This window comes from Ctenopharyngodon idella, chromosome 23 (assembly GCF_019924925.1).
Source record: "Ctenopharyngodon idella isolate HZGC_01 chromosome 23, HZGC01, whole genome shotgun sequence".
NCBI classification, from domain to species: domain Eukaryota; kingdom Metazoa; phylum Chordata; class Actinopteri; order Cypriniformes; family Xenocyprididae; genus Ctenopharyngodon; species Ctenopharyngodon idella.
In genome coordinates this window covers 12,925,741-12,953,565 of record NC_067242.1, presented here as the reverse complement: position 1 = coordinate 12,953,565, position 27,825 = coordinate 12,925,741, and the positions used below count along the sequence as shown (strand labels likewise).

The 27,825-nt window shown below is 36.7% G+C and overlaps 1 protein-coding gene and 1 long non-coding RNA gene across 3 annotated transcripts in view; one reads left to right on the top strand and one right to left on the bottom strand.

The window, feature by feature from the left end:
• The window catches only part of vipr2 (vasoactive intestinal peptide receptor 2), a 36,697-nt gene extending 19,517 nt beyond the window's left edge, over window positions 1-17,180 (top strand). The window contains exons 5-14 of one of the 2 annotated variants that reach the window (XM_051882389.1): window positions 5,806-5,903; window positions 6,269-6,404; window positions 8,121-8,271; window positions 10,762-10,822; window positions 10,995-11,064; window positions 12,338-12,429; window positions 12,948-13,083; window positions 13,340-13,381; window positions 15,254-15,421; window positions 15,515-17,180. In XM_051882389.1, coding sequence (XP_051738349.1) covers window positions 5,806-5,903; window positions 6,269-6,404; window positions 8,121-8,271; window positions 10,762-10,822; window positions 10,995-11,064; window positions 12,338-12,429; window positions 12,948-13,083; window positions 13,340-13,381; window positions 15,254-15,421; window positions 15,515-15,544 — 984 coding nt within the window. In that variant the 3' untranslated portion in view covers window positions 15,545-17,180. Of the gene's footprint in view, window positions 1-5,805; window positions 5,904-6,268; window positions 6,405-8,120; window positions 8,272-10,761; window positions 10,823-10,994; window positions 11,065-12,337; window positions 12,430-12,947; window positions 13,084-13,339; window positions 13,382-15,253; window positions 15,424-15,514 lie in introns of both variants that reach the window. The other variant, XM_051882390.1, reaches the window with a different exon arrangement.
• LOC127506184 (uncharacterized) lies at window positions 81-22,755 on the bottom strand. The gene is made up of 2 exons (XR_007927932.1): window positions 20,468-22,755; window positions 81-4,006 (listed from the first exon to the last, which is right to left on the bottom strand). It is a non-coding gene; the product is annotated as an uncharacterized LOC127506184 (long non-coding RNA).
• Window positions 22,756-27,825: the final 5,070 nt, after the last annotated feature.

Below are 27,825 nucleotides of genomic sequence, written 5' to 3'. Positions count from 1 at the left end.
CTTCTAGGATGGCTTGAGGGTGAGTAAAGCTTGGGGTAATTTTCATTTGAAAGTGAACTAATCCTTTAATATTTTTGTTGAAACCATGATACATATTTTCAGGATCCTCTGATTAATATAATGTTATTATGCTCTCTCTTCATTGCCATTGCAGTGGCATCAGGGAACATCCCATAAACTCTCCCTACCCTAATAAGAATGAAAAATGAAACATTTAATCCCCATCTTATTTTTGTAACTTTTAGTCAAACGAAAGTTGTGAGATATTTTTAACTCATACCCATGATCTGTTTTACCATAAGATTTGTAGCATCGTTAAGTCTTCATGGCATTGTTTATTAAATAAATGCTCTTAATAGTTCTGTGCTATTTTATAAGGGTAGGGAGCCTTGGGAATGCAGGGAACGATAGGAACGTTGGAAACCTTAAGCTTAAGTCACGTATGTTGTTGTCTCCATAAGTATGTTGGAGGCCATATGGAGAAACTGTCATTTTGACAAAAAGGAAACATCTCCAACATAATCAGATGAAACCTCCCCTGCATTCTAACTTAAACAGCCGTCTGAGGGAAAGAAGAGCATTTAACACAAAAACCAAATATGGATTTAAATGCAAATGTTAAATATCTTATACTCTTTTTAAGTAATTATGACAAATAAATGTCCTATTAAGTATTAAAATGTCCCAGATTAACATAAGTCAGTTGGCAAGAGCGAAAGTTCAGCCAAAGCATTTTGAGTGTAAGATTGTACAATTTAATAAATTAAAGGTGTCTGAAGCGTCTAGTCTCGGTAATACACCAAACTGACATTAAACTGCACCGGGAGGAATACTCTATTTCAGAGAAAACGAATACTTCAAGATGACAGAGCTCAAATCTACTTTAACTTGAAAAAGTTGAAACGAAATCCACTTTTATTAGAGGGATTTTCTATAAAAACGTCAACACATGTGTTGTGTGTTTTATATTGCCTTACTCTGTCATGACCGTGTGGTTTTGAGCGTTTGTGGACAAGCGTCGTCTCCAGCAGCGAGGGCAAATGCCTCGTATGGCTGGATAATCAGCCCTCTGAAGCGCAGTGAGTTGTCAGTGCGACTTGAGGTGATACCAAGGATCAGAGCAGACATGCTGACACATCGGCCTGCTCTGATTGGCTAAATGTTGAAAGGAGATGCATGCAATGACTGAAGCAGCCTTGAAATGGTGCAAATCAGCCTGTCTGAGGCTATAGACACAAAAACGGGATGATCCAGCATATAAATTGGATTTAAACTGGATTTCATTAGAACCTGTTTGACATCTAAGCAATTATTTGCTTCACGTATATAGTAGACTGAAGTGGAAATGGGTTTCAGCCAAAAAAAAAAAAAAAGTAAAAAAATAAATAAAACATGATAATTTTTTTCACCCTTTTTCTAAACCATAAAGTTAAACGGGCACTTTTAACACTGTATGCACATTAGCTCTGTTATCATTGGCTAACCTCTTTCATGTGATAAACAGCCTCATTTATCAAAGTGGGCCATGTAATCACTTCCATTTCAAAAGAGTTAGGAAAATCCTGTTTTATTGTACTTGCGTATTGTTCTTTAATGTTTAGAGAGACAGTACATCTCCCTAGAAATGTTTTCCATCACAACTATCGTCAATGGACTTTTGACATCACCCAGAGTTCAGCACGTGCTCCGCAGTAAGATGGTTGGCAGCCGTGTGGTTTGGGATGGTGCCCAGTTGACTCTGCGCTGCTCGTTTGAGCGATGAGGGGACAGTTCGCTGTTTTTCCTGCTTATCCTGTGTCGGGGGAAATGAAACATTAAAGCAATTTCCTGAAGGGTAGAGAGACAGAAGCAGAGGGCACATTCCCATCCTCACAGAGTTCTCTCGTGGAAATTAGCAGAGATGACTGAAGTCGTCCTCCTTAAGGCGTTAATAAGAACACTGATCGACCTTGAGTCAAACCTGTCTGAAACCTGATTTGTTGAGCCCCATCCTGCTTCGCTTCAAAGAAGTGTGCTCCGGGCCACTTCAGAGAAATTAAAACAAGCCCATTGATGAATTAAATCAGACATTGATCTTTTAACCTTGGGGTATTGACTCTCTTTAAAAGGACACCTGATATTCATTTTAGGGTTCACTGCAAGCGCTATTGTCTAATGGATGTACAGATATGGTAGATAGACCAGTTTGTCTTTAATACTTAAATAAGCACTTTAGAGTGAAGGATGTATTTAAATTCAATCATTTATTAATCGCTTCAGAGGAGCTTATAATAGCTTCTGGCTTTGATTTGCTGTGCAATTTCTGCATCGCTTTTTAAAATGATGATAATTAAAGAATTTAAGTAAAGAATTTTTAAATTAATGACTGTTTTCAAACTGGTTTTTCAAACATCATCTGCTGTTGGTCAGAAAATCGGATAATCCCGCCCCTGAAACTCGTGTCATTGGTTGAGCCAGCATTGCAATGTCGGATTAAATATTGCAGAACACTTTTCAAGATAATCAACCTATTATTTTAACATAAAAGTGACACACATCACCTTAAAGTCTAAATAGACTACTTAGACATTGTCTAAATAATGCTTACCTTTTCCTAGCCCTTGTGCCGCATGTTGAGGTCCAAGTGCCATATTAGTGTCACTTTTAATCTGAAGTTCTCCAGAAGTTTTCCATGGGCATTCCCTGAAACACATACCGCATCCAACAATAAATAAGAAATTGTCTGAAGAAGGAAACAATCCCTCATCTCATCTAAAGCCAGCACAGAGGCTGGTTTCTGTCTCTTCCTTTTAACTGCTACAGCTCAGTTAACCTGCACATCACTTAGTTGTTTATGGATGATGTATTACAGCAGACCTAGTATTAAATATACATCTTAAAGACAGCAAAATAAAATAAAAATTCAACCAATGGATTTACTTCTGTGTGTTGATATGGGTGTTTTTTCCCCCCGGCCCTTTTTTTTTTTTAACAGATTAAATTTTTTATTTTTTTTTATTTAAAACTCTCCTGGATTATTTATATGCATTATGACTTTTTTGCGACGTGAATAAATCAAGAAAAAAAGTAAATATTATTTATTATTACTATATTTTGCCAAATTATTCAAAAAGTGTGAGCTTTTTAATTGTGTTTATTTATGATACATAAAATGCTAACTACGAACTTAATATGGAAGTCAGAATTGCGAGAAAAAAAGTTTCACACAATTGTGAGTTTATATCTCACAATTGTGTGAAAAGTCATAATTGCGAAAAAAAAGTCAGAATTGTGACTTTATATCACGCAATTGCGAGTTTATATCTCCGAATTCTGACTTTATAACTCGCAATTGTGTGAAAAAAGTCAGAATTGCGAAAAAAAAGTCAGAATTGTGACTTTATATCATGCAATTGCGAGTTTATATCAGAATTCTGACTTTTTTCTCACAATTGCGAGTTATAAAGTCAGAATTGTGACTTTATATCATGCAATTGCAAGTTTATATCTCGCAATACTGACTTTATAGCTCGCAATTGTGAGAAAAAAAGTCAGAATTTTGAGATAAAAAGTCACAATTACTGTTTTTTTTTTTTTTTTTTTTTAGTGGCGGAAACGGGCTTCCATAACTTAGCCCATAGCAAGACAAATACTATACATACTGTTTTATTTTTGTAATTTAATGTCATACAAAGACGAATGTTTCATGTCAAAATGCTCTGAAACCACAGACACACAGACAAAAACCTTCTTAACGTACAGATTAACCAAAAGTTGTAAAATATTCATCTCACGCCAAATTCGTGAGTATTTCTGTCAGCTTTATGTTTAAATAGTGCAGAAGGAATGTTCCTGGTGTTGTTGAGTAGGTGCTGTGGATCCAGTGTGCCAGGTAGTAAGTCAGACTGAAAGAATGCTGTTTATGGGGGATGAGTCTGTCTGAGCTTCATCACGCTCTTCCACCACCAAGCAGCCGTCTGTCCAGCAAGCCGTTTCCATGGTTATTGGTCATCCTGTGATCCTTGATCTATGAGGGAACTCACATTTAGCTTGTGAAAATTATTTCATCACATTTAAAACATGGAACAGAGCTTAAGCACAATGCATGTATTGCTGATTGGTGTAAATGTAAATGAAATGTTTTATTTTTCAGACTTATTTTGTGCTGTTCTCTTTAGTATAGAAACAGTGCTATTGACATCATAATGCAATAATGTTTTTGTGTATAATCAGTACTTTTTTAAAATGTCATGTATAATTTTGGTTTATGTTAATCTGTATATCTTAAATTGTATCTAAACATATGTTAGAGAAAATGACATGAGTTTGAACAGATAGTACAGTTTTTGAGAAAGTGGGATAAATATGTGACTTTTTTTAATCGCTTTTTTCTTTGATTGAAAGAAAGGGATATACGAAAGTTGCTGGTACATGTCCATGCTACAGCCACTGGATTTGTCCAAAAAACATGGTATTGCTCTGGCACTGTTACAGATAGTCTGTGTTTGTTTGAGTTTTACACTGAGTTAAACACTGCTCTGTTTTCAGTTTCCTTTGTTCCTTTTTTCCGCTTCTAGTTAGTCTCCTAGGTTACTCATTGTTTGATTATTGTTTGCACCTGATGTTCATTTAGTTGATTGGTTTGTTCAGTGTATTTAAGCTCTGTTTCCTTCTGTTCATTATCAGTTCTTGTTGCATGTTAACTTGGTTGTTCTGTTCCTGAGTTCTTTTGTTAAATAAACTAAAATTGCTGCATTTTTAGATCCTTTTTTCCTCCATTTCAACCTTTTTGTGATTGTTCGAGGGGCTTCATAATTTATTTTTTGGTGCTTACTTGGTACCCTAGGTGAGATATGACCAAAGGTGGACTTTTTTTTTTTCTTTTTTACTAATTGTGACCCTGGACCACAAAACCAGTCATAAGTCGCCTGGGCATATTTGTAGCAATAGCCAACAATACATTGTATGGGTCAAAATTACCAATTTTTCTTTTATGCCAAAAATCATTAGGATATTAAGTAAAGATCATGTTCCATGAAGATATTTTGTAAATTTCCTATCATAAATATATAAAAAATGTATTTTTGTGAGTGGATATGCATTGCTAAGAACTTAATTTAGACAACTTTAAAGGCAATTATCTCAATATTTTGATTTTTTTTTGCACCCTCAGATTCTAGATGTTCAAATAATATTATATAAATAATAAATAATTATATATATATATAAATATATATATAAATATTTCTCGGTCAAATATTGTTATATCCTAACAAACCATACATCAATGGAAAGCTTATTTATTATTATTTATTATATTTATGATGTATAAATCTCAATTTCATTTTTTTCATGTAAATGAAATGATTGTATAGAATGTTTTTTTTAATAAACCACGTGAAATTGCAACTGTTAACCATGCATTTATATTATATGAAATGGCAGCTTTGACATTTTGTTCTACTAGAAAAAAGGTATGATTTTCATGCATCATGAGCGTGGGTGGGTGATGACAGAATTTAAATGTTCTGGAAAATGTGCAACATGATTGGACTAGCCAAATGTAGACATGTCATTGAGTGTTTCAGACAAACACTTTTCCAGTACCTACAATCATCTTTTTTGCCTACAATAATCAGGCAAAGATAAAGTTATTTAAAATCATTCAAAAGCACTTAAAATCCACTTTTTTTTTTAGACAAATGCATAATGGTGTACATGTCTTGGAGTGAATAGTTGAATTTTATGTGGGGTGTCTTAACCAACTGAAAATAAAATATTGCAAATATGAAGTGTTTCTCATCCTCTGTTACTATCTCTTTCCAGCTTGTTTTCTACACAGTGATGAAGACCCTTTACACGCTCGGACACAGCCTCTCTCTCATCGCACTTATCACCGGCAGCACCATCCTCTGTCTGTTCAGGTTTGAAACAGAGCCTTAAATAGTTCCAGTAGTTGTCTCTGCTTTATATTACAGCACACTTTGTATGGATGGATGAGCCTGCCTTATATTAATTGTAATCATTGAGGAGTCCAATTTGGCAGGCTTCTGAACGACCATATTTTAAACTTTTTGACATTGAGGATAAACATTATGCTTGGCGCACAGCTTTAACCCGATAATGTTTATCTTGCTGGAATGAAATTATTAATTTAAGAAGTTGTCTGGAGATGTGATGAATGGAACAGCGCTTAAGACGTCTTTGCATTTTTCTTACAAACTAACCATGAGCACAATTAAAATAGAAAGAGGCCATGTTTATTTACAGCACTGTCACGCTCCAACAGAAAACTGCACTGCACCAGGAACTACATCCATCTGAACCTGTTCTTCTCGTTCATACTGAGGGCCATCGCTGTGCTGGTCAAAGATGCCATTCTGTTTTCCCACGAGAACGTAGAATGTACAAAGCAGCCATCACTGGTGAGTGACTCCATTCATACAGATGTTCCACAATTAAATTAAAGGGGACATATCATGAAAATCTGACTTTTTCCATGTTTAAGTGCTATAATCGGGTCCCAGGTGCATCTACCAACCCAGAAAACATGAAAGCATGTGAAAAAAGAGCCACTCAGATTTCGCTCCCCTTGTGACGTAAGAAGGGGATCTTATTATAATATTACTGCCCCTTAATCTGCACGTTTCCACCCACGGCGCCGCCATTTTGTTTTCACAATTGTCAACGGTGTACCAGTTCTAAGGCCATGGGAAAAGTTTGAGCAAAGCATGCTAACTGTTCTGTCGTTGGCTGCACAGAACGCTGGTTAGCCTGCAAGTTGACCCTGGCAAGCTTGATTGCTAAAAAAGAAGCGTTTCTGTCTGAGAGATATTTTGAATATGACCATTCACAGCATTTGATAGCAATCATAAACGTTAGCCTGGTGTGTATGGCTCTGTTTGGCAAACAGGTACACTATGTATAGTGGGCGTCTATATGGGTTTTGTACAAAAGATTAACATGATGACACATGCTAGTCGATGAGTTGAATCCTCCACAGCAACTACATAAATTTATCCACTAACCACTCAGAAACGTCCAGAAGCATTCTAAAAGTTGTAACTTCTTCCTGAGTCTCTCCATCAGTGTCCAACTCCAGTTTGAACAGTGTAAGGCTGAACACATTACTGACAAATGTCATTTTGGCTGCGTGAGATTCTCCAGCTTTGTTGTTGTTGAGCAACCGACGTGCGAGCTGTTAAAACTCCGCCCTCTTTTGGAAAGCGGGCAGGGAGCAGCACACAAAAACAGAGAGTTTTTGCTCACACCCGCATAGGGTCAAATTTGCAAGCTTTAATAAATATGTGGGGTATTTTTAGCTGAAACTTCACAGACACATTCTGGGGACACCAGAGACCTTGTGAAAAGGGGCATAATGGGTCCTCTTTAATGTAATTAAAGGTACTTTACACAACAACGACGTACAAAAAATAGAAAAGATTTTCCTTTGCATTTTTCACATACAGACGACAATGTTTTTGAAACAATCCCATTCACACAGATCGGCGAAAATGACAAAAAATGCAGTATTATGCATTCAAGGCCAGTAGTTGGCGATGTCACTTTGTAAAGGAACACTACGCGCCTATAAACTGAACACGTAATACACATGCACATGATTCACGGAGACGATATGGCTATCGTTTTCAAAAAATCTTACCGGCGCCAAACTTTTGAACAGTACTGTGTAATTTGTGCACAACTAGTGACACTAAACAAATAAATAGTGATTGATTCCCAACACAACGTCACCCCATAATCCCAACCTCAATGTCACAGCATTTGTTAAACCAGAGGTTGACATACCAGACAGCTCAAACAAACATTGCAATGTTTGAAAGTGCTAATACTTTTCAGGAAGTCAGCCTTACAAATTGTTTACTTTCAGCTGTCTGAGCACATTAAACTGGGATATGAGACAGTATTTTAACATCAAAATAATTACACACTTCACCTTTAAGGGTCTGAACTGAGCTAAGCCAAAACATGTATAGTCAACTAAACACATTTTATGCTTCAAAAGGTGGTTATTTCTGTCACTGCAGACACTAAAACCCTAAATCTTTACATATGTTTTCTTGTCATACAGTCTCTGGTGTTTCAGAGATATGCAGTACACAATGTGTGCTTGTGTTTAGATTGGTTGCAAGGCCAGCCTGGTCATCTTCAACTACTTCATCATGGCAAACTTCTACTGGTTGCTGGTGGAAGGTCTGTACCTACATACCCTACTGATGGTCATCTTCTCCGAGAACAGACACTTCATCATCTATCTCCTCATTGGATGGGGTAAGTCTTCATTAGAAACACTGACACTGACCTTTATAAGCTGTTTTCTTTTTCTAACCTATTTGTTAACCTATAATTTCTTTTAACGCTATTCATGTAAGTGTTTTCAAATATAAGCAGGTATTTTGAGTAAATAAAGGGTTATTTGAGTCTGAAGCCTAGAAATGTTCCACTTCCTACTGCATTTGATGCATTTGCTTTCATCCTTTCTGACATGAACAGATGCGTGCATAGAAAATAATTTGAGAACACACACCTCTTCACGGTGTAGCACTGAATGTCTCTTCCTTAATTCATTAAAACACTTCTGAATAGATGTCGCTCACTACTCAGAGGAAAAACAGAGAAGGGAACAATATGACGTGCCATCGGTCTTGTTTAGTCTGTTTGTCTTACATTATGTATTAGTATGTCTTTGTAGTTTGTTGCATCCCTGGAGTTTCCAGGCGAGAGAAAGGAGAGCAGGATCTTCATTCATATCTAGAGGACAGGAATGGGCGTGGCTTGCTAGACTCATCATATCAACACCTCATTAAGCTTCTCTTTCATCATGACAGTGACAACTAACATGGCCCCTTTAATCATGTTCTGTTTACCAGCATTTCCTCTCCAGCTCTTCTTCTGTCTAGAGATAGGTGCCCACCTCCCAACAGGAAACTAAAGTTTTTCAGCAGGTGTCCGAGCAGAGATGTTGTCTCCTAACATCACATTATCTATCTGTTTGTCTGTCTCATTATCTGCCTGTCTGTCTGCCTATCTATCTCTCTTTCTCTGTCTGTCCATCTGTCTGTTTGTCTCTTGGTCTATCTATCTGTCTGTCTGTCTGTCTGTCCACCTGTCTATCTGTCCACCTGTCTGTCTGTCTCTTGGTCTGTCCATCTATTTATTTATCTGTCTGTCTGTCTCTTGGTCTGTCCACCTGTCTGCTATCTATCTATCTATCTATCTATCTATCTATCTGTCTGTCTGTCTGTCTCTTGGTCTATCTATCTATCTATCTATCTATCTATCTATCTATCTATCTATCTGTCTGTCTCTTGGTCTGTCCACCTGTCTGCTATCTATCTATCTATCTATCTATCTATCTATCTATCTGTCTGTCTGTCTGTCTGTCTCTTGGTCTGTTCATTTATTTATTTATTTATCTGTCTGTCTATCTATCTATCTATCTATCTATCTATCTATCTATCTATCTGTCTGTCTGTCTGTCTGTCTGTCTGTCCATCTGTCTGCTATCTATCTATCTATCTGTCTGTCTGTCTGTCTGTCTCTCGGTCTGTTCGACTATTTACTTATCTATCTATCTATCTATCTATCTATCTATCTATCTATCTGTCTGTCTGTCTCTCAGTCTGTCCATCTGTCTGCTATCTATCTATCTATCTATCTATCTATCTGTCTGTCTGTCTGTCTGTCCGTCTTTTTACTTATCTGTCTGTCTCTTGGTCTGTCCACCTGTCTGCTATCTATCTATCTATCTATCTATCTATCTATCTATCTATCTATCTATCTGTCTGTCTGTCTGTCTGTCTGTCTCTTGGTCTGTCCACCTGTCTGCTATCTATCTATCTATCTATCTATCTATCTATCTATCTATCTATCTATCTGTCTGTCTGTCTGTCTATTTACTTATCTGTCTGTCTCTTGGTCTGTCCACCTGTCTGCTATCTATCTATCTATCTATCTATCTATCTATCTATCTATCTATCTATCTATCTATCTATCTATCTATCTATCTGTCTGTCTGTCTGTCTGTCTCTTGGTCTGTCCACCTGTCTGCTATCTATCTATCTATCTATCTATCTATCTATCTATCTATCTATCTATCTATCTATCTATCTGTCTGTCTGTCTCTTGGTCTGTCCACCTGTCTGCTATCTATCTGTCTATCTATCTATCTATCTATCTATCTATCTATCTATCTATCTGTCTGTCTGTCTGTCTGTCTGTCTGTTTCTCGGTCTGTTCGTCTATTTACTTATCTGTCTGTCTGTCTGTCTGTCTGTCTATCTATCTATCTATCTATCTGTCTGTCTGTCTGTCTGTCTGTCTGTCTGTCTGTCTCTTGGTCTGTCCACCTGTCTGCTATCTATCTATCTATCTATCTATCTATCTATCTATCTATCTATCTATCTGTCTTTCTGTCTCTCGGTCTGTCCGTCTATTTACTTATCTGTCTGTCTGTCTGTCTGTCTCTCGGTCTGTCCGTCTATTTACTTATCTGTCTGTCTGTCTGTCTGTCTCTTGGTTTGTCCACCTGTCTGCTATCTATCTATCTATCTATCTATCTATCTATCTATCTATCTATCTATCTATCTATCTATCTATCTATCTATCTATCTCTATCTATCAGCTCTCTCTCTCTCTCTCTCTCTCTCTCTCTCTCTCTGTCTCTCTCTCTCTCTGTAGCCTATATTTGCATTGATAATACATGAAGGAATGTCACCACTAAGTCTCTTGATATTTGATTATTCCCTCTCCTTCCCTCAGGATTCCCCACCGTGTTTGTGATTCCATGGATTGTATGTAGGATTTACCTCGAGGACACAGGGTGAGCAGTTGAGCACAGCATAATCAGACAGTGACAGAACTCACATGAGACTCTTAATAGCGGATATTTAAACCTGAGAGATTAAAATGAGGCAAAAGAAGATGAAACGCATTCCCATTTGCTACTGCTGTTATGAAAGCACTTGTAACTCTTTGATGTCTCCTCTTAATAGATGCTGGGAGAGAAATGATGCTCCCATTCCCTGGCGGGTGATCAACTGGCCAATCATGGCATCTGTGATTGTGAGTATAACCTCACACCAGTACTTATAAACACACTGAGACCAGCCTCATACTGTATGCATTATGTCAGGCAGGGAGGGATTCTGCCAGCAAAGCAGACACAGGGATGTGCTGAGTCTCACGGACAGTTTCCATGTCCTGGATGAGACGTGAGCGCAGGCATGTCAGGAAGAGCGAGCAAACACGCTGTCACAAATGCCTCTCTCAGCACACGTGCCAGAGCTCTCTCTTGGGTCCAATGTGCCATTTCCATTTTGTAAACCTTCACCTGCAAAAGATCAAATGTCTTTGGACAGCATGATGGCTGTGTTTGACAGCTTTGCCCGAACACATCCAGGTCAAAATGTTCCTCAGCCAGAATGCAATAATAATAAAAAAACGTTGTTTTCTTTTTTTCTGGCAAACATGCTCGGTTCTGGTAATCCACTTATTTAGCTAACTCTCTGACATAGCATTGCTCATCATGCTACCACGTCTCTTTGCTACCCAGAATGCCACTAGTCAATGAACCTTTAGCCAAGATGTTCTGTTTGTTTTGGTTTGGGTTTTTATGGTGGAATTAATTATGAGGAACAGAAACAGGTGCCCTCTTTTGTTTTTACTATCTGTCTGATGGATTTAAGCAAGATGGAAATTCGGAGATGATCATTTTACATTTGAAGTTGCGTTTGGCCAGACCAAATCCAAAACATTTTTTAGTGCTTTCAAGGCATATATTCTATTCATTCAAATGTTTTCTAAGAATCAAACCTATGATATTATTTTTTTGTAGTGTTATTTTAAAGGCCGGATCAACTCCTTAAAGGGATAGTTCAGCCAAAATTGATAATTCTGTAATCATTTTCTCACCCTTATGTCATTCTAAACCTGTATGACTTCTGTGGATATAAGAAGATATTATTGTCCATACAATGAAAGTCGGCACTGGACCCATTTAAGTTTCATTGTATGGATAGAAAATCACTAAGGCATTTTTTTTACACAGAAGAAAGAAAGTCATATAGGTTTAGAATGACTTGAGGATGATTAAATGGTGACAGAATTTTCATTTTTTTCGGTGAACTGTTCCTTTAAGGCAGCAACTGCACATTTTCACGTGTTACAGTGTGTGCAGTAATCCTGTAATCTGGTTCAAATCTTACAGAATGTTTTGAGAACTTCTTGTGTCAGATCCAGTGAACAGGATTCAGTGGTAATGTTTAGTCTGGATAATGTCATTGTATAAAAGAGGAACGATATAAAATCTTGTTCTCTTCCTTTCTGTGTTCTACAGATAAACTTTATTCTGTTCATCAGCATCATTCGAATCCTGGTCCAGAAACTGAGGTGTCCTGATGTTGGTGGAAACGATCAGTCTCAGTATAGGTATTGCAAATGGCTGCCAACTAATATTCTATTCTGCAAACATGGCATCAGCCACCATGGTTGAATCCTCTTATGTGCTATTCAGGTCATAGCTGAGATCTCCCTTTTAAATTTACCAAGAGTTGCATTCTAGCATGAATCTCTGAAAAATGCATGGCTGCTTTCCATTTTTATCCAAGTCTTTCACTATCTCTTGTGCAGTGCTAAATGTGTTTGCATTGAATGGAGGTGAAATATTTATGTCGTGATTTGTATCAATCTGAGTTTTTGTTATGCTGAGAGTGGCACGTTCTGCGTTTGAGTGCCCTGCCGCTAATGCATGAGAGGCTGTTGTCTATTTGATGGCTCTGCCAGATGCACCTTTCGCTTTTTGTTCTTCAAAAGTTGGGATTTCAGTTTGAAGCTCTCCTTTGTGTGCTTGGAAATAACTGTCAATTTGACAAAAATTGCTATCATAACAATAGGGGTCCCTCCTTATCACTCTGTCCAAATCCTGTTACTCTTCTCTCTGTTTTCAGGAGGTTGGCAAAGTCCACGCTTCTCTTGATCCCTCTCTTTGGTGTCAACTATGTTGTTTTCGTTTACATCATAGAAGAAAATGGAGAGATGGAAAACTACAAAATATTCTTTGACCTTGGTCTGGGATCCTTTCAGGTGAGGAATATGCCTGAGTGTTCACATTAAATTGATCAAAAGTGACAGTAAAGACATTTATAATGTTACAAAAGGTTTTTATTTTAAATACATGCTATTCGTTTTAACTTTCTATTCATAATAATAAGAAATGTTTCTTGAGACTGGAAATTCAGCTTACCGAAGCGTCAATAAAATGTTACCAAACCCAAACTTTTACACAGAATATGATGCTCTTTATGTTGTACCACATTAACTCTCTATGTTCCTTTCACAGGGCTTGGTGGTTGCGATTTTGTATTGTTTTTTGAATAGCGAGGTCAGTGTGCAATCTTATTGATTTTATTGACACATCCCATTTTGGCACTTCTCCAAAACCTACTGCCTACATAGGTATGAGACCTCAAAATTGAGCGTCTTTGGAACACATAAGCAGCAACACAAATAGCACTACCCTTTGATGTTAGCTTGTTGCTAACATAAGCAAGATATTCTAATAAGCATATGAAATATTCTTTATTTATAATCAACATTTCTATCGCCTTGGATGCCATTTTTGATTTTTTTCACTCAGCTTGTAGCAATATTTTCTAGTATTGGCTTTTGCCTTAGAATTTGGTCAAAACAAGGTATCTTAAAAGGCAATATGATTAAGTCACAACACCCTTCATTTCAGTGACTATGATGTTTAAAAATGCTACTGCCACCTCCTCAATAGGTTTTGGAACAGAGCAGGAGTATAGCTTCTATTTATAGTCAACATGAAACATTCACAACACATAGGCCCGGTTTCACAGACAGGGCTTAGATTAAGCCAGGATTAGGCCTCACACGGATCCGTCATATTACTAAAACGCTGTTACGCATGCCAGACAAGTAGTTGGCGATGTCACTCTGTAAAGAAAGACTACACGCCTGCACATACGCAGTCTTTTACAGAGCACAAACGCGCATACCTATCCACCTTATTTTATTGCACTTCGATATTCTTCTTGTTATTTCCCTATAGCAGCTAAAAAATCAGACATCTCACACATTCACAAAAAACACCTTACCTTTGCGTTGAAAAAGAGGGATAGACTAAACATGCAATACACACATGCTTGCCGTCACCATTTTCACAGATTTGCATTTTTGAAGTTTACACAAAGATGATAACGGTATCGTTTTCTAAATCTTGCAGTTTGAAACTCGTTTTCAAAAGTTTGCGTTTTCAGGCCACAAAAACGTTGTTGTGTAAATGAACGGCCAAAAGTTTTTAGTTGAAAGCTCAAAAAATCAGCATTCATTCTATGGAAACTCTTTTGAAATTGGACATTGGTTTACCATGGAAACGGTATTTTAAATGTCCTCTTAGCGGGCTCCTCCCCCTAGTGGGCATTGTCATGTTTCATGTTACAAAATTGTTTTAACTACTTTATAGTCAAAACTTATCTAATCTTGACAAAACGCATATCGTTGGAAAGGTCTTTATCTCAAACTTCCATATGTGGTGTCTGTGTTGTGATAGAAGTGATATTTGGACAGACGTTAATTAATTTGTTACAGGAGAATGCATAAAAAAAAATTCAATAGAATGTGGGTGACACCTGGTGGCTATTTTTGGTACAGCGCCTAAACAAAATCTCACGGGAACTTCAATTTTTGTGAAATCAACTTCAAATTTGGATCACAATTTGGTTAGACATATGGCTTTGATTTTATATCAATTTTAGAATTTTTTTTTTTTTAAATATATGTTATATATATAAAAATTATAACTTTTTAGTACAGTTCATTTGATTTACAGTACATTTAAACTTCTATATAACTTTTTCATACTTTCATTTTTTGAAGTGCATTCTTGAATTACAGCGATTTAAGTTTGGATAGTGCATTTTCACATCTATGCTCAAAAAGGGGGGTGACAGTTAAGGGGTTAAGCCTTGTCTGTGAAACTGGCCAATTATGTAATAATAATGTAATAAATGTCTGAAATAAAGAGGCTAAAAATTGAAAAAAAAAAAACCTAAGCTGGACACCATCTGGAATTGATTGAATCATGAAAAGTAGTCTAAATGATGTTAAATAAATTACAATAATTCAAGGAATGTGTATTGTGTACATAAATGGATTTATTTATGATTTCATGTTGACTTACCATGCTGTGCATGGCTGTGCTAATGCTAACTGATTTTATATTTGCCTGCAGGTCCAAAGCGAACTCAAAAGAAAGTGGCGGAGTTTGCGTTTAAAGCGTTACATCGGTCGCGACTACCGTCTGCACAGTTCATCCATATCCAGGAACGGCACAGAAAACATGGCCCAATTCCATCGGAACTCCAGAGCCCAGTCTTTCCTACAGACCGAGACCACTGTGGTGTGAGACATCCCAAGAACAGAAGCAACGCTATATGAATCATGCTCTTACTTCACTGCCCCTCAGCTAACAACTCGTTTTTTTTCCCCAAAGCTTTACGCTGAAGAGGACGAGGCTTTCTGAAGCATGAGATTGACATGTTGGAGACACGATGAGGATTCAGCATCTCTATCTCGCTGTGTTGTCGGTACAATGCAAAATCTCGCTTGCCCACCAAAATAACGTTAAACCAAACCTGTGAGTGAGAGTACTGGTGGCATTAAAAACTATAATTCAGATCACAATATATATTGCTTTTTTGTAAACAGTTTCATAGCATTAGGGTCAGATTATATAATAGTGTTATGTAAATGCTACTTAAGACCCACAGCAATTTTCTTAGATGCTCATGGAGACGCAGCGCCATGCTATCAACACAAAACACAGCCGCCACCCAAGAACATGTCTTGGGTGGATTCAAGAAGTGGGTCACCTCTATACCAAACTCAAATGTGAGGTTTTTATAAAGAGGACATTACTCCTGGAGGCGTCCAGATTAGCCTGGGACTTATTTCAGGAGAATATGTCTTTCTTCAGATACACTCAGACACTGACCTAAACTGAAAAGACAGTCGTGCACTCAACTGAAAAGTGTGATTGTAAGAAAAAGCAAAAATTTTTGCTCTGATATTGAACTGTTCTTGTTACATAATGCCATTTTGTCATTATACGACCCTCTGGGATTTTTTTCTCCTCTTTTATACCTTCTGAAGAAAAGCCACAGTATGAAAAAAGCATTAACTCTCTCAGATATAAGATTATACCTGTTCCAGGATATGTATATTCTAGCATGTGAATGTAATTCATTTCTTCGTTATTATGCGAGGAGATTCTTATGAATGAAGTTTTGTTGACAAATATGTGGCATAAAGATTTAGTTGGCCTACAAAAAGATCCAGTGATAAACCAAACACAAGTCGCTGTTATTACTTCTTAAACTCTTTTATTTCATATCCCACTGATCAGTCGTTTCAACGGAAGGTGTTGACGGTGTTTCTGATTATTTTGATTTTGTGTTGCTCTGCCTCACATTGTCAGGGGGGTTGGGGAATTGTACACTGCAATGAATCCTGCTGCCTGTGCTCTTTTCATTCAACTGAAAAACAGATAATTAATCCAGTAGACAGTTGGACGCAGATTTAGGTCAAGTGAACTGACAAAACACAGCGAGTATGAAAGTGACATTTCAGTGCGAGCTGTGTTCTGCGTTATTGTCGCAAACAGATTCTGGGAACTGCGGTCCACGGACTGCACAATGCGTTGGAGAAGAGATCGGATCTCTTACAGCCGGGCCTGAAGAGCGAAAGGTCCCCGGGACACCACGTGCGAGGTTGCGTTCATCTAAAGTGACACAGATGCCATGGGCAGGGGCATTCAGCATCATTATCAGACTGTCAGAGGGAGAAGAAAAGATGGAGCTTTAATTAGACCTGGCAGAAAGGAATTGCACGTTGTATAAATGAAATATTGAAGGAGGGTTTCCGGGTTTATTGTGGTGGACAGTATGTCTCTGTGAAGAATCTGGTGTGTTTGGCAGATGCATTCGTGATGTATAAACTTTCATGATGTAAATAACGTTGTGCACTTCTCTTATATTTAACCGCTGCAATGTTTTAATTGAAAAATTGTTCTGAGTTTTTGCAACTGTTACATTTTTGCTGAATGTTTCTTGTAAACTGTATTGAGATTTTGCATTAAATGTGGAAGTTTTTAAACCGTATTCAGTCATTTTGATTGGTATTGATTCTTTTTTATCACTAATAATTTTGCTGATTTAATTTGAAATTAATTTTCTCCACTACCAGCAATTCAAACTGTGGTAATTGAAATCTATTTAATATGCCAAAATAATTTGGAAGTGCAATGTAGATGTGGTAGATAAGGTTGTTTTTATGATCCTGGTCTGTGAATGGAACAATAAATGAGATGCTAAAAAAGGAGCAGTGAAATACGATTACACTTCTCCCTTGCCGATCAACAAATCAGCTTCACCATCAACACAGATTATATCACACACAGATGATGTTGTTTTGACTCATTTCCTGTTCTATTGCTGTCTGTTGTCTTATCATCTTCCTGTACCCTCAAAAAGGAGTGAACATGCTCCTTGGAGACAAGGAGAAAAGGAACAGTGAATAATAACTCATTTTCAGACCACTGACCTCCACATCCACACTGTTCTTACAAAGTGCTGTTTCTACAGCAGAATGTTATTTCACTATTTTTCCTAAGCAGATACGTTTAGATGTGCCATCAACTCTGTAAAAACAATTGAACTGACAGAATGTCACAAAGGAAATTTCACGGTAGTTCACGCAGCCTGATTATGGAGTTTCGCAGCTTTCAGTGTAACAGTTGTTCGGGTGAAGATTAGGCCTTTGGGCCAGCTTTCATGGACGTGATAGTGTCCAGTAGGGAATAAAGGATGGCACACTGCCATGGCAGAGATGTTTCAGTCCTCTTGCCCCATGCTCATTAGCAGCGTTTGTAAGCAATTTCCTGCAATTAACTAATGATTTTTTGCCCAATCGAATCTGTGTTATTTTCAGTGTTGGGCAGTAATGCGTACTAGTAAGACGTTACAGTAATCAGTGTTGGGGGTAACGCATTACAAGTAACTTGAGTTACGTAATCAGATTACTTTTCCAAGTAACTAGTAAAGTAACGCCTTACTTTTAAAATTTACAACAAAATATGAGTTACTTTTTCAAATAAGTAACGCAAGTTACTTTTTTTTCCCATTTGACTGACAACTCTGTTGTCCCAATGTTGAAAAAAATCTTAAGTGCAGAGGCATTAAAAATGATGTAAAAATTATGGTTATTGTAGTTCTGGACTAATCGCACTTGCAAAAAAAAAAAAAAAAAAAAAGATTCAGTGTTCCTCAAAATTAATAAAATCTGTGAAATGAGTAAAATCAAAGTCCCTTTCAAGGAAAGTTTGTTTATTCGGCGGCCATATTTACAACGCCTCCGGGCAGCTATTTCGGGCATCCAAGACCAAGTCCTATCTATTTGAATGGGGGAATCCTGAAATCTCAAAAACTGCTTGGAGAACTCCCAATTAAATTACATATTTCAAATCAGCAACAAAATCTGACATGAACCGTCCCATAAATGTTGTTTCTTATGCTAAAATAGCATTAAAAAGGCTATTTTTTCAGGCTAAATGAGCCAATGCGCATGTGCAGTCCTATGCGCGAGTCTCGGGTTTCTATGGGAACCGGAAATTCTAACGGCAGCTGCAGTGACGCAGTGGCTTTATCAATCAGCGATTGGCTATTGTACATAAAAGGCGGGACTTATTCCGCCATATTGCGTTGCAGTTTCTCCCATTCATAACTAATTGGAGTGAACCGTCTTTCTATCTCTGCGTCTCAATCAGCTCACTAGGTCGTGAATCAATATATCGTGAAAATGAATGTGGCTGACGTATTTGGTAAAATCCGCGTCCTATTCTTCCGTTATCCAGAATGGCAGCACAGCTGAAAGGTTTGTTTGAGCTGCTCCCTCTACTGTACACGGGTGAATGTGAATTTCCTTCAGCCTGAAGCTTATTATTTCAATTTTGGTGTGAAAGGGTCTTTACATTTACTTTTTTATTATATAAAAAAACAAGCCTAACCCAGGTGAAAAAAGTAACGCAAAAGAAAAATAATGCAAAATTAACCAAGTGACGCAATTAGTTACTTTTTAAGGGAGTAGCACAATATAAGGCATTACTTTTCAAAGTAACTTTCCCCAACACTGACAGTAGTAATATTACTTTTTAAAGTAACTATAGTGTAACTTATAGCTAACAATATTTCAGTAATCATATTACAGATACCATTCATAAAATAGCTTGTTACTTTACTTTTCTTGCCTTAACCCCTAGTGATTTAAAATCCAACAATCAAAACATTTTACGACATACAACCTTACATAAATTCTTTTGACAATATCCATCATGAAATATAATCTGGATAGCATCTGGGAAACAAATGAATTATAGCTACAATTAGCATTAAGCTACACATGACCGCTTCCGGATTAATGCTACACTTTTACTCAAAACTCACTGTAAATCACCGTTGAGTGTTTGTAATAACTTCTGCAATCTAATGTGGATTTTGGTTATATGATAAGAGAAATATGTAGTTTGTAGCATTTTAAAATAAGCTAATCGCTAACTGCTTAGCATTTCTCATGTTAACATTCTTTATTCTTATAAAAATAGCCCAAATCACATGTAAATCATATGCTGTCATAATTGTAATTAGCTTTTTTTACATGTTCAGTTTTCATTTAATTTTAGTTTACGTTTATGCTTTGTCATTTTTTAAATATTTCTGTTTAGCTTAAATTTATTATTTTAAGTTTCACATAGGCACATACAACTTCCATTTTCTTCATAAAGTGTAAAATAAGCCAGTTGAGAGCTACAATTTTGCCAATTTGTAAACATTTAATGTATTGTTTTTATGACATATAGACTGTTGTTATTATGAGAAAATGCCATTTCAACGAGAAAAATATTGTTTTAACAACATAATATCTTATTATGAAAAAAAATATGTAGTTTTAACATACATATCTCATTATTACGAGAAAATATGTTGTTTTAACAACATAAAATCTTGTTATTACAACCCAGATAGCACACATACATCTGTTAAAGATCACTTCATCTGGAAAGCATCTGCTGTTTACAAACATCTGATAGATGTCTTTAAGATGTCAGTTTTACATCATAAATGTCTTAAAGACATTTTCTAAACATCTATTTGACATCTGACAGGAAAAAACCTACTGCAGACATATTGCAGATGAGCAAACACGTCTTCAAAAAAAATACGTCTTCAAGATGTAAACATACACATCAAATAGATGTCTCTGAGATGTACGTGTGCTATCAGGGGACATAATTGAGTGAGAAATATAATGTGTATGTGGCAGCAATGCACCACCGTAGTATTCTTGTGTCACAACTTTAAGAAAATAATCAAATTAAAAGTTTTTTACCCACATTAGACAATCTCTTGCTAATTAACACCTGTGCCTTATCCCTTCACCCAAAAAATCTCCAGATGCTTCACTTTGGCAGTGATCCATCATGATTCGTCTCGACTTATCGGTGCTGTTGACCTCTGTGCCTCAGCTAAATCATTTGACATGGGTATTAGGCCGAAATGACACGCATCCAATCCTGTGACAAGAGCTGAGCTGTCAGCCTGTGGATGTGGCAACCACTGAGTGGCTACAGTTAGAACAGTGTGCTCAAAAGCCAGTGAGGTGGAAACCTCCACACACTATACTCTTGGGAACTGCGAATCTGCTTTCAGAATCCTTGCGTCGGATGGAAATAGACAGGCATTTCAAATGTACACCGTCCAAATTGCTGACTGGTATCTGTAACTGGTTGGCACAAGCTTTAGAGGGATAGAAATGGCCTTTTGGGTTGCTATGACCGGTCATTGACCCCTGTTCACACATACAATGTCTGGGAGTCTTTGAAAACATGTTGTCCATTAGGAACAGCTGTACTTTTGCATTTGGACCCTTGCTTGTCAATGTCACCACACAGTGAGGAGCTCCTTCTGTTCATCAGTCAGAACGGTGGTGCACCATGAGCCGTCCTGTTCTCCTCTGGAGCTCAGGCTGGCCTCGTCGATATCTCCTGCTGTAAGCAGAAACCTCTCACTGAGAAACTGTTCTTTTCTGAGTGGACGTACGTGCCCAGGTGAGTCAAGAGTTTATATGCTGTTATTGACGCACTAAAAACAGCCAAATCAACAAACATTTTCACTAACTACATACTATTTTTAATTGGAGATGGCTTTTGTTTACCATTACATTACAGTACATTAATTGATAGTACATTAATACAGTACATTACATTGATATACCATGGTACAGAAAGATTACAATATTGGTATACTATGTTTTTACATATGTAATCAAAGGTACTTTAAAGAATATTACCATGGTAAATGTCCAAAAATTGTGGTATTAGCTTGGGACATATAAAAAAACATGGCATTATCTTGATACTGTCACACTGGTGTCAATGAGCAGGCAAAACAGCGGATCTAAACACAGGAAAAGTTTAATAAATGACATTGAAAACACTAAGAACAATGACACGGAAGGAAGGAAACCACACATAACACCTACAATGACCAACTGCACACAAATGAAACACAAACACTATATAAACAGAGGGAAGCGTAACAAGATAACAAGGGGATAAGGTAAATGGAAACACCTGGGAAACCTAATCGACATGAAAAACTACAAAGCATAAGACAGGAAATAACTAATGTGTCCACAAACAGGGAATACATGACAGATACATTCACAAAACTACAGTATTAACATGGCATTATCAAAAACATGGCATTATCTTGATTCATATAAAAAAAACAACAACATGGTATTACCATAGTACATGTCGGTACATATCCAAAAACATACTATTACAACAAATTTACAAAGTAAAAAAGGGGAAAAAAAGAACAGATAAACAAAAAACATGGTTTTACTAAGGTACCAAAAAACATAATATCACTTTGGTGTCAAAAAACATGGCAGTACATTGACTGATACCTTTCTTTTTTTATTTTTTATTTAAGAAATGTCTTGTTTTGATTCACATCTAAAAACTATTGTATTACATGATATATCACGAAAAATGTGGTATTACCTTGGTACATATTTAAAAAACGGCATTATAAAAAAGCATGGTTTTACCATGATACCAAGTCCAAAAAAACAACATTATATCACCTGTCCATGTCACAAAAAAATACAATTCATTACCATGTTTTGGACATATACCAAGGTAGTGTTTTTTGGACTTGGTACTATAGTAATACCCCAAGTCCACTATGGTAATACTATACTTTTTGAATATGAATCAAGATGATGCCATGTTTACTGGACATTTGCCATGTGAATACTGTTGTTTTTGGATATGTATCAAGATAAAGCCGTGTTTTAGATGCCTTTGGAGGGAGAAATATCAGATCAACAACAGGTGATGTTGAATTTATGAACGTGTGTGATGTTTGTGTTTGTGGCACTGCTACAGTGAGGTGATAGAGTCAAACATTTCCACTGGCTCAGATGGACAGTGCAGTGTTTAAGCCAGACAGGCAGCAGATGGAGGGTTTATACACCTTGAATAATGAATTTTCTGACCAGGAAAAAAGAACGCTCGGAGCTCCGTCTCCAGGGACAGGTCCAAAATATCCATGAGGTAGAGAGTAAACGGGCTGTTGACGTTACTTAAATGCTCAACTCTGGCAGCACAACACAAATAGGCCCTTTAGTGTGGACACACATGAACTAGAGCAATGCAATTGATTGAATTGTTCAATTAGATTAGAGGGTTAAATAATCCATAAGTGACTATTGTTAATTATCTTAAAACAAGACTCTCTATGTCACCACACAGATTAATGACACAACAAATGACGTGTAGATGATTTTCGTTTCCACCACATTGTTTTTGGCATTGCTTGAGAAGTTTGGATAGGCGAGTATCTGTACTATAAATGGATCACAGCAGCAGATGGAACAGAATTCACTCCAGATAGACCATAGCAATTCTTTTGCAACTTTATTTTTTACTTGTTCTCAATTTAGCTTCCATTAGTTGGCTTAAAAGGCATATTGATTGTACAGAAAGTTTGACGACTGAATATTTTATTTTAAACTACAGGAGCTAAAATTATAGAATACACCACATCATGTTAATAAAATATTTACAATTACATTATGTGTGAATGAGTACTGGATTTAATCCACTGATGAAAAGTTATTCTCTTATGGCCACTGTTTTGTAAATACTAAATAGCTGCTTCCTATCCTTCAAAGGACAAGAGTCAGATATGAATGGCACAAAAAGTCCTGAGAAAGGACTACCTTAAGTTTGAGGAAATAGTTCTTGTTCTGTTAGTGAAACATATTTTTTTTAAGCTGATGATATAAAGAAGAAAAGCAATGGAGAACAGTAAGATGCTCACAAGAAGCCTGAAATTTTCCTCTTTCATTCTAGGAAAATGCTCGTCTATGACCTTATTCTCTGTCCCCCTCTAGTGGCACACACAGGAATAATACATAATGTATATCTAAATTTTTTTTAATACCAACACTGACACAGTTGTGTTAAATTAAATTTCTAATTCTGCTTTAAGAATTTAATATTGATATAAAACAGCAACCTTCTGTATGAAAGTCTTGCTACAAACACGTGCAGTATTGTGACAGCTAGATAGATGCTAGATGCCACATTTGACATTTTAGCTAAAATTATTATTAATTATTTTAACATCTACAGTTCATTCCCAAACTGTGTAAATAAATATCAAGTATACATAGCGATATTACAACCTACCCCATCACCGGGGTGAGTTGTAACAGTATGTGAGGTAAATATGCAAATCATTGGTTGTATTTGGTTATTCAAACTACCTTGTCCCTTAAGGACTTCATTGGTCGGCAGTGAAGCACCACCCACTAACGCTTGCTCGGCTTTCGAGATCTCCCGGGAAAGTGTTGTAAACACATGAGTGGCCACATGAGAAGGATTTGGAGATAGATGCAAGTCAAAGGAACTGGAAATTGCAATGGGTCTCGGCAGACCACTTGTGATTAAATCACAGAAAACGCGTCTTAATACCACGTGGAAACGATGTAAGTCAGAAAAAAAAACTGTTATGTTGAGATCGCGAGAAAGACAAAGTAACGCATCGGCTTCCGTTGTGAAGTGTTGTTGTTTCCTGTTTCATTTGGATGAGCATGAACACTCTTTGCGAACTGGAATTTCGCTTAATTGTCATGTGAATTTTTATTTTGAGTTTCGCAGTTTGCAATGAACCAGCGGGCGTTTGGAACATACCCATTTAAAAAGAAAGGAAATCGTAAAAGGAATTTTTTCGACTTTTAATTCCGTTTAATTTCGAAAAAGGTTGTCGTCAGCAGAGGACCAGCGATCCCGGTGAGGAATCAGATTATATAGCCACAATATAAGTAACAACAATGTTTATTGTTATTTGCTGTACGTTGTTGTAGATGCAACGGAACTGAAATCCCCGGCACATGAGATAATAGGCCAGACCTCGTTGTTTGTACAGCTTCAGCTAAAAGTGTTCGTTTATAAAGTGATATCATATGTGATATGTAAAATTATTTTGGCTATTCCGAAGATTTGGCTCTTTCAGTTGAAAAAAAAACAAAACAAAAAACTGCTTGTTGGCTTTGTTCTCTCAGCCCGACTAGATGAATTTAGGCAAAACCCCACTATAGCCAGTGGACCTCTCTGATCAGACTGGGAGAGCAATTAAGACCAGCAAACCAGCTTAGTCTGGTTAAAAAAGGGTTTTCAGCAGGGAAAACAAACAAAACTAGCTTGAAGCTAACAGCATTGGCTAACATTAGTGTGCAGTAGGACCTAATTGTCGAAGTGATAAACTAATGTTTTAAGGTGAATTGACTGCAATTATAGTTACTTTAATTATTAGCATAATTAGCTATATTAATACAATTAATATTAATTACATGAGCTCCAACAGTACTGTCTTACTCACATTATTGGGTTCATGTTAACATAGTAGTAGACTAGATACTGTACTTTGCAATATGTGCCTCTAGAGTGCAGCACAGTATGTGTGTTAGGCCATACTTTTTTGTGCACTACAGTGCTATTTTGCAGGTGATTAATGTTCAGGGATGGTTAAAATTTTGGCAGGCATGACGTCATGATAATTTAATAAAAAACACTTTCAAACAGCGAGTGTGAATATAAGCGAGTGTGAATACTACCCTTATCTGAGGGTTGCCCCCCTAAAATGTCATTAAAAACCACACTATATATAATGATATATCCTTAAAATAATTGTGTAAGTAGTAAAACAATACAAACGCAAACGGGACAAAAAAAAAAAAAATATGTTTTAAGTTTATAAACATATTGAGTCCCCCTCCTTGCCTCTGTGCTTTGGTCCATGTCTGGTGGGAGAGAACAAAGTTCTTCAGTAGTTGTGGAACTCCAGCAAGTAGGCTGTCAGGGTTATTTTATTCACTTTAAACTTCAGATAAAGTTATTGTTTTCTCTTTAATACAGATGATGCTGAGTCCTTAACAAAGTAGTCATTTTTCCATGAGTCTGCCATGTTAGCGATTATAATGTTACCTAGCTTGTTTGGAAGCTTATAGGATTAGTTCACTTTAAAATGAAAATTACACCAAAGCTTTACTCGCCCTCAAGCCACCCTAGGTGTATATGACTTTCTTCTTTCTGATGAACACAATCGGAGTTATGTTATTAATATCCTGACGCATCTGAGCTTTATAATGGCAGTGAATGGGACCAACGAGTATGAGCTGAAGAAAGTATGAGCTTCCATCCACATCCACATATCCAATAAAGGCCTTCTGAAGCGAAGCGATGCATTTGTGTGTAAAAAAAAAAAAAAAAAAAAAAAAAAAATCCATATTTAACAAGTTATAAAGTAAAATATCTAGCTGCCTTCCGCCAGACCGCATTTCGTATTCAAGTTATGAAGAAAGCGTAAGGGGCTGTTCACATATCGCGTCTTTTGTGCGCGCAAGGTCGTTATTTCAAATGTAGGTGCGTGGCAAGCACGCTCATAATAGAAGCGATGCGGTTGCAGTGTGACAAGAACCAACCGATGAGCTTCGGCCTTTCCGTAACAATATCGAAAGCTCAGCCGAACAGCTGATCATAGCTTTTTGATCTGCAAGAGATTTACACTTTCTTCATAAGTTGAATACGGAAGGCGGTCTGGCGGAAGCTAGATATTTTACTTCATAACTTGTTAAAATATGGATTTTTTTTTTTTTTTTTTTTTTTTTACACAAATGCATCACTTCACTTCAGAAGGCCTTTATTAAACCCCCCAAAGCCATGTGGAGTACATGTTTATGATGGATGGATGCACTTTCTTCAGCTCATACTCGTTGGTCCCATTCACTGCCATTATAAAGCTCAGATGCGTCAGGATATTTATTAATATTTCTCCGATTGTGTTCATCAGAAAGAAGAAAGTCATATACACCTAGGATGGCTTGAGGGTGAGTAAAGCTTGGGGTAATTTTTTATTTGAAAGTGAAATAATCCCCCCCCCCCCCCCCCCCGGGACACTCATGAGGGTTGTTTTTATAATAATAAAAACAACAACTGTTTGCCTCAACCTTTTTGAGTCATGACAACTTCTAATGAAATTATTCAACTGATCATTAAATCTTTTTCAGCTAAAATCAACAGCTAGCAAAGCAATTGTTAATGTAACTTATTTAGCATGTAAATTTAATGAAGATATTACTTGATTGTTTGATTAATTACTTGATATTACTTGTCACTGGCATTAGCACAGTCATTGCTCATATAGAGTCAATGTTTACTTTCATGTAGTCTACTGTTGAGCACAAACCATGCACAAAACTTCAACATAACAGAAACGCTTTTAAATGTCAAACATAACAGCATTAAACACTAACAGGTTTTTTTCCTTCACCAAAAAAACACATAAAACAACACTTAAGACAATTTTAAGTTATTACAACTTATTTCTTTTAAGAAAATCAATTAACAGAGAAATTTGAGTTTACAATACATGCAGTTATCAACATTATTATCTCAACAGAACTAGTTTTGTTTTGTTTTTTGTTCAAGATTTTAATATTTTGATGTACCTTTTATACCTTAAAGTTAATTCAAATTATGGGAAAATAGTATGTATGCATCATTTGAAAAGGATGTTTGTCTGTTTCAATGTTTGTGGAGGGTGTGTCATGATCAAACATTTTGAACAAAAACTTTGGATATACAGCTTGCTATTGGTTGGCACGTAAACTGTTGAATGCATGCAGCTGTTTCAACTGTATGAGCAGTATGTACATATTAAAGTTTCTGACAGAATTCTTCTAACAAAGTTATGGCAGACTTCTTACCAAGACCAAAAGTATCTGGACTGTGTAGAATAATAAAATAAATATTTTACCTGTGCACTAATTGTAGTAGTCCATTGTGTTGAACAATATAATTGGGGCATGCTAGCTAGATAAAGACATAGGCCTATTTTATTATCTCAGGAGTAAATTTAAATGTTTTCATTGGCTAGTCATAACATTCAAATATCATTATGATTACATCTCTGTAGTTAATGTTCTTCCTCTTTTTGTAACCCCATTTTTCTCTCGTTGTGTTTGGATCTCAACTTGTTTATATGCATATGAAATGAGAACAAACAGAAAATGAAATAAAACTGTGAAATGTCCTGCTGTGACTTGTATAATTATGTTGTTGACGAGCAGTTCTTTTGTTTCATTGTTTGTGGAGGGTGTGGCATGATCAAACAT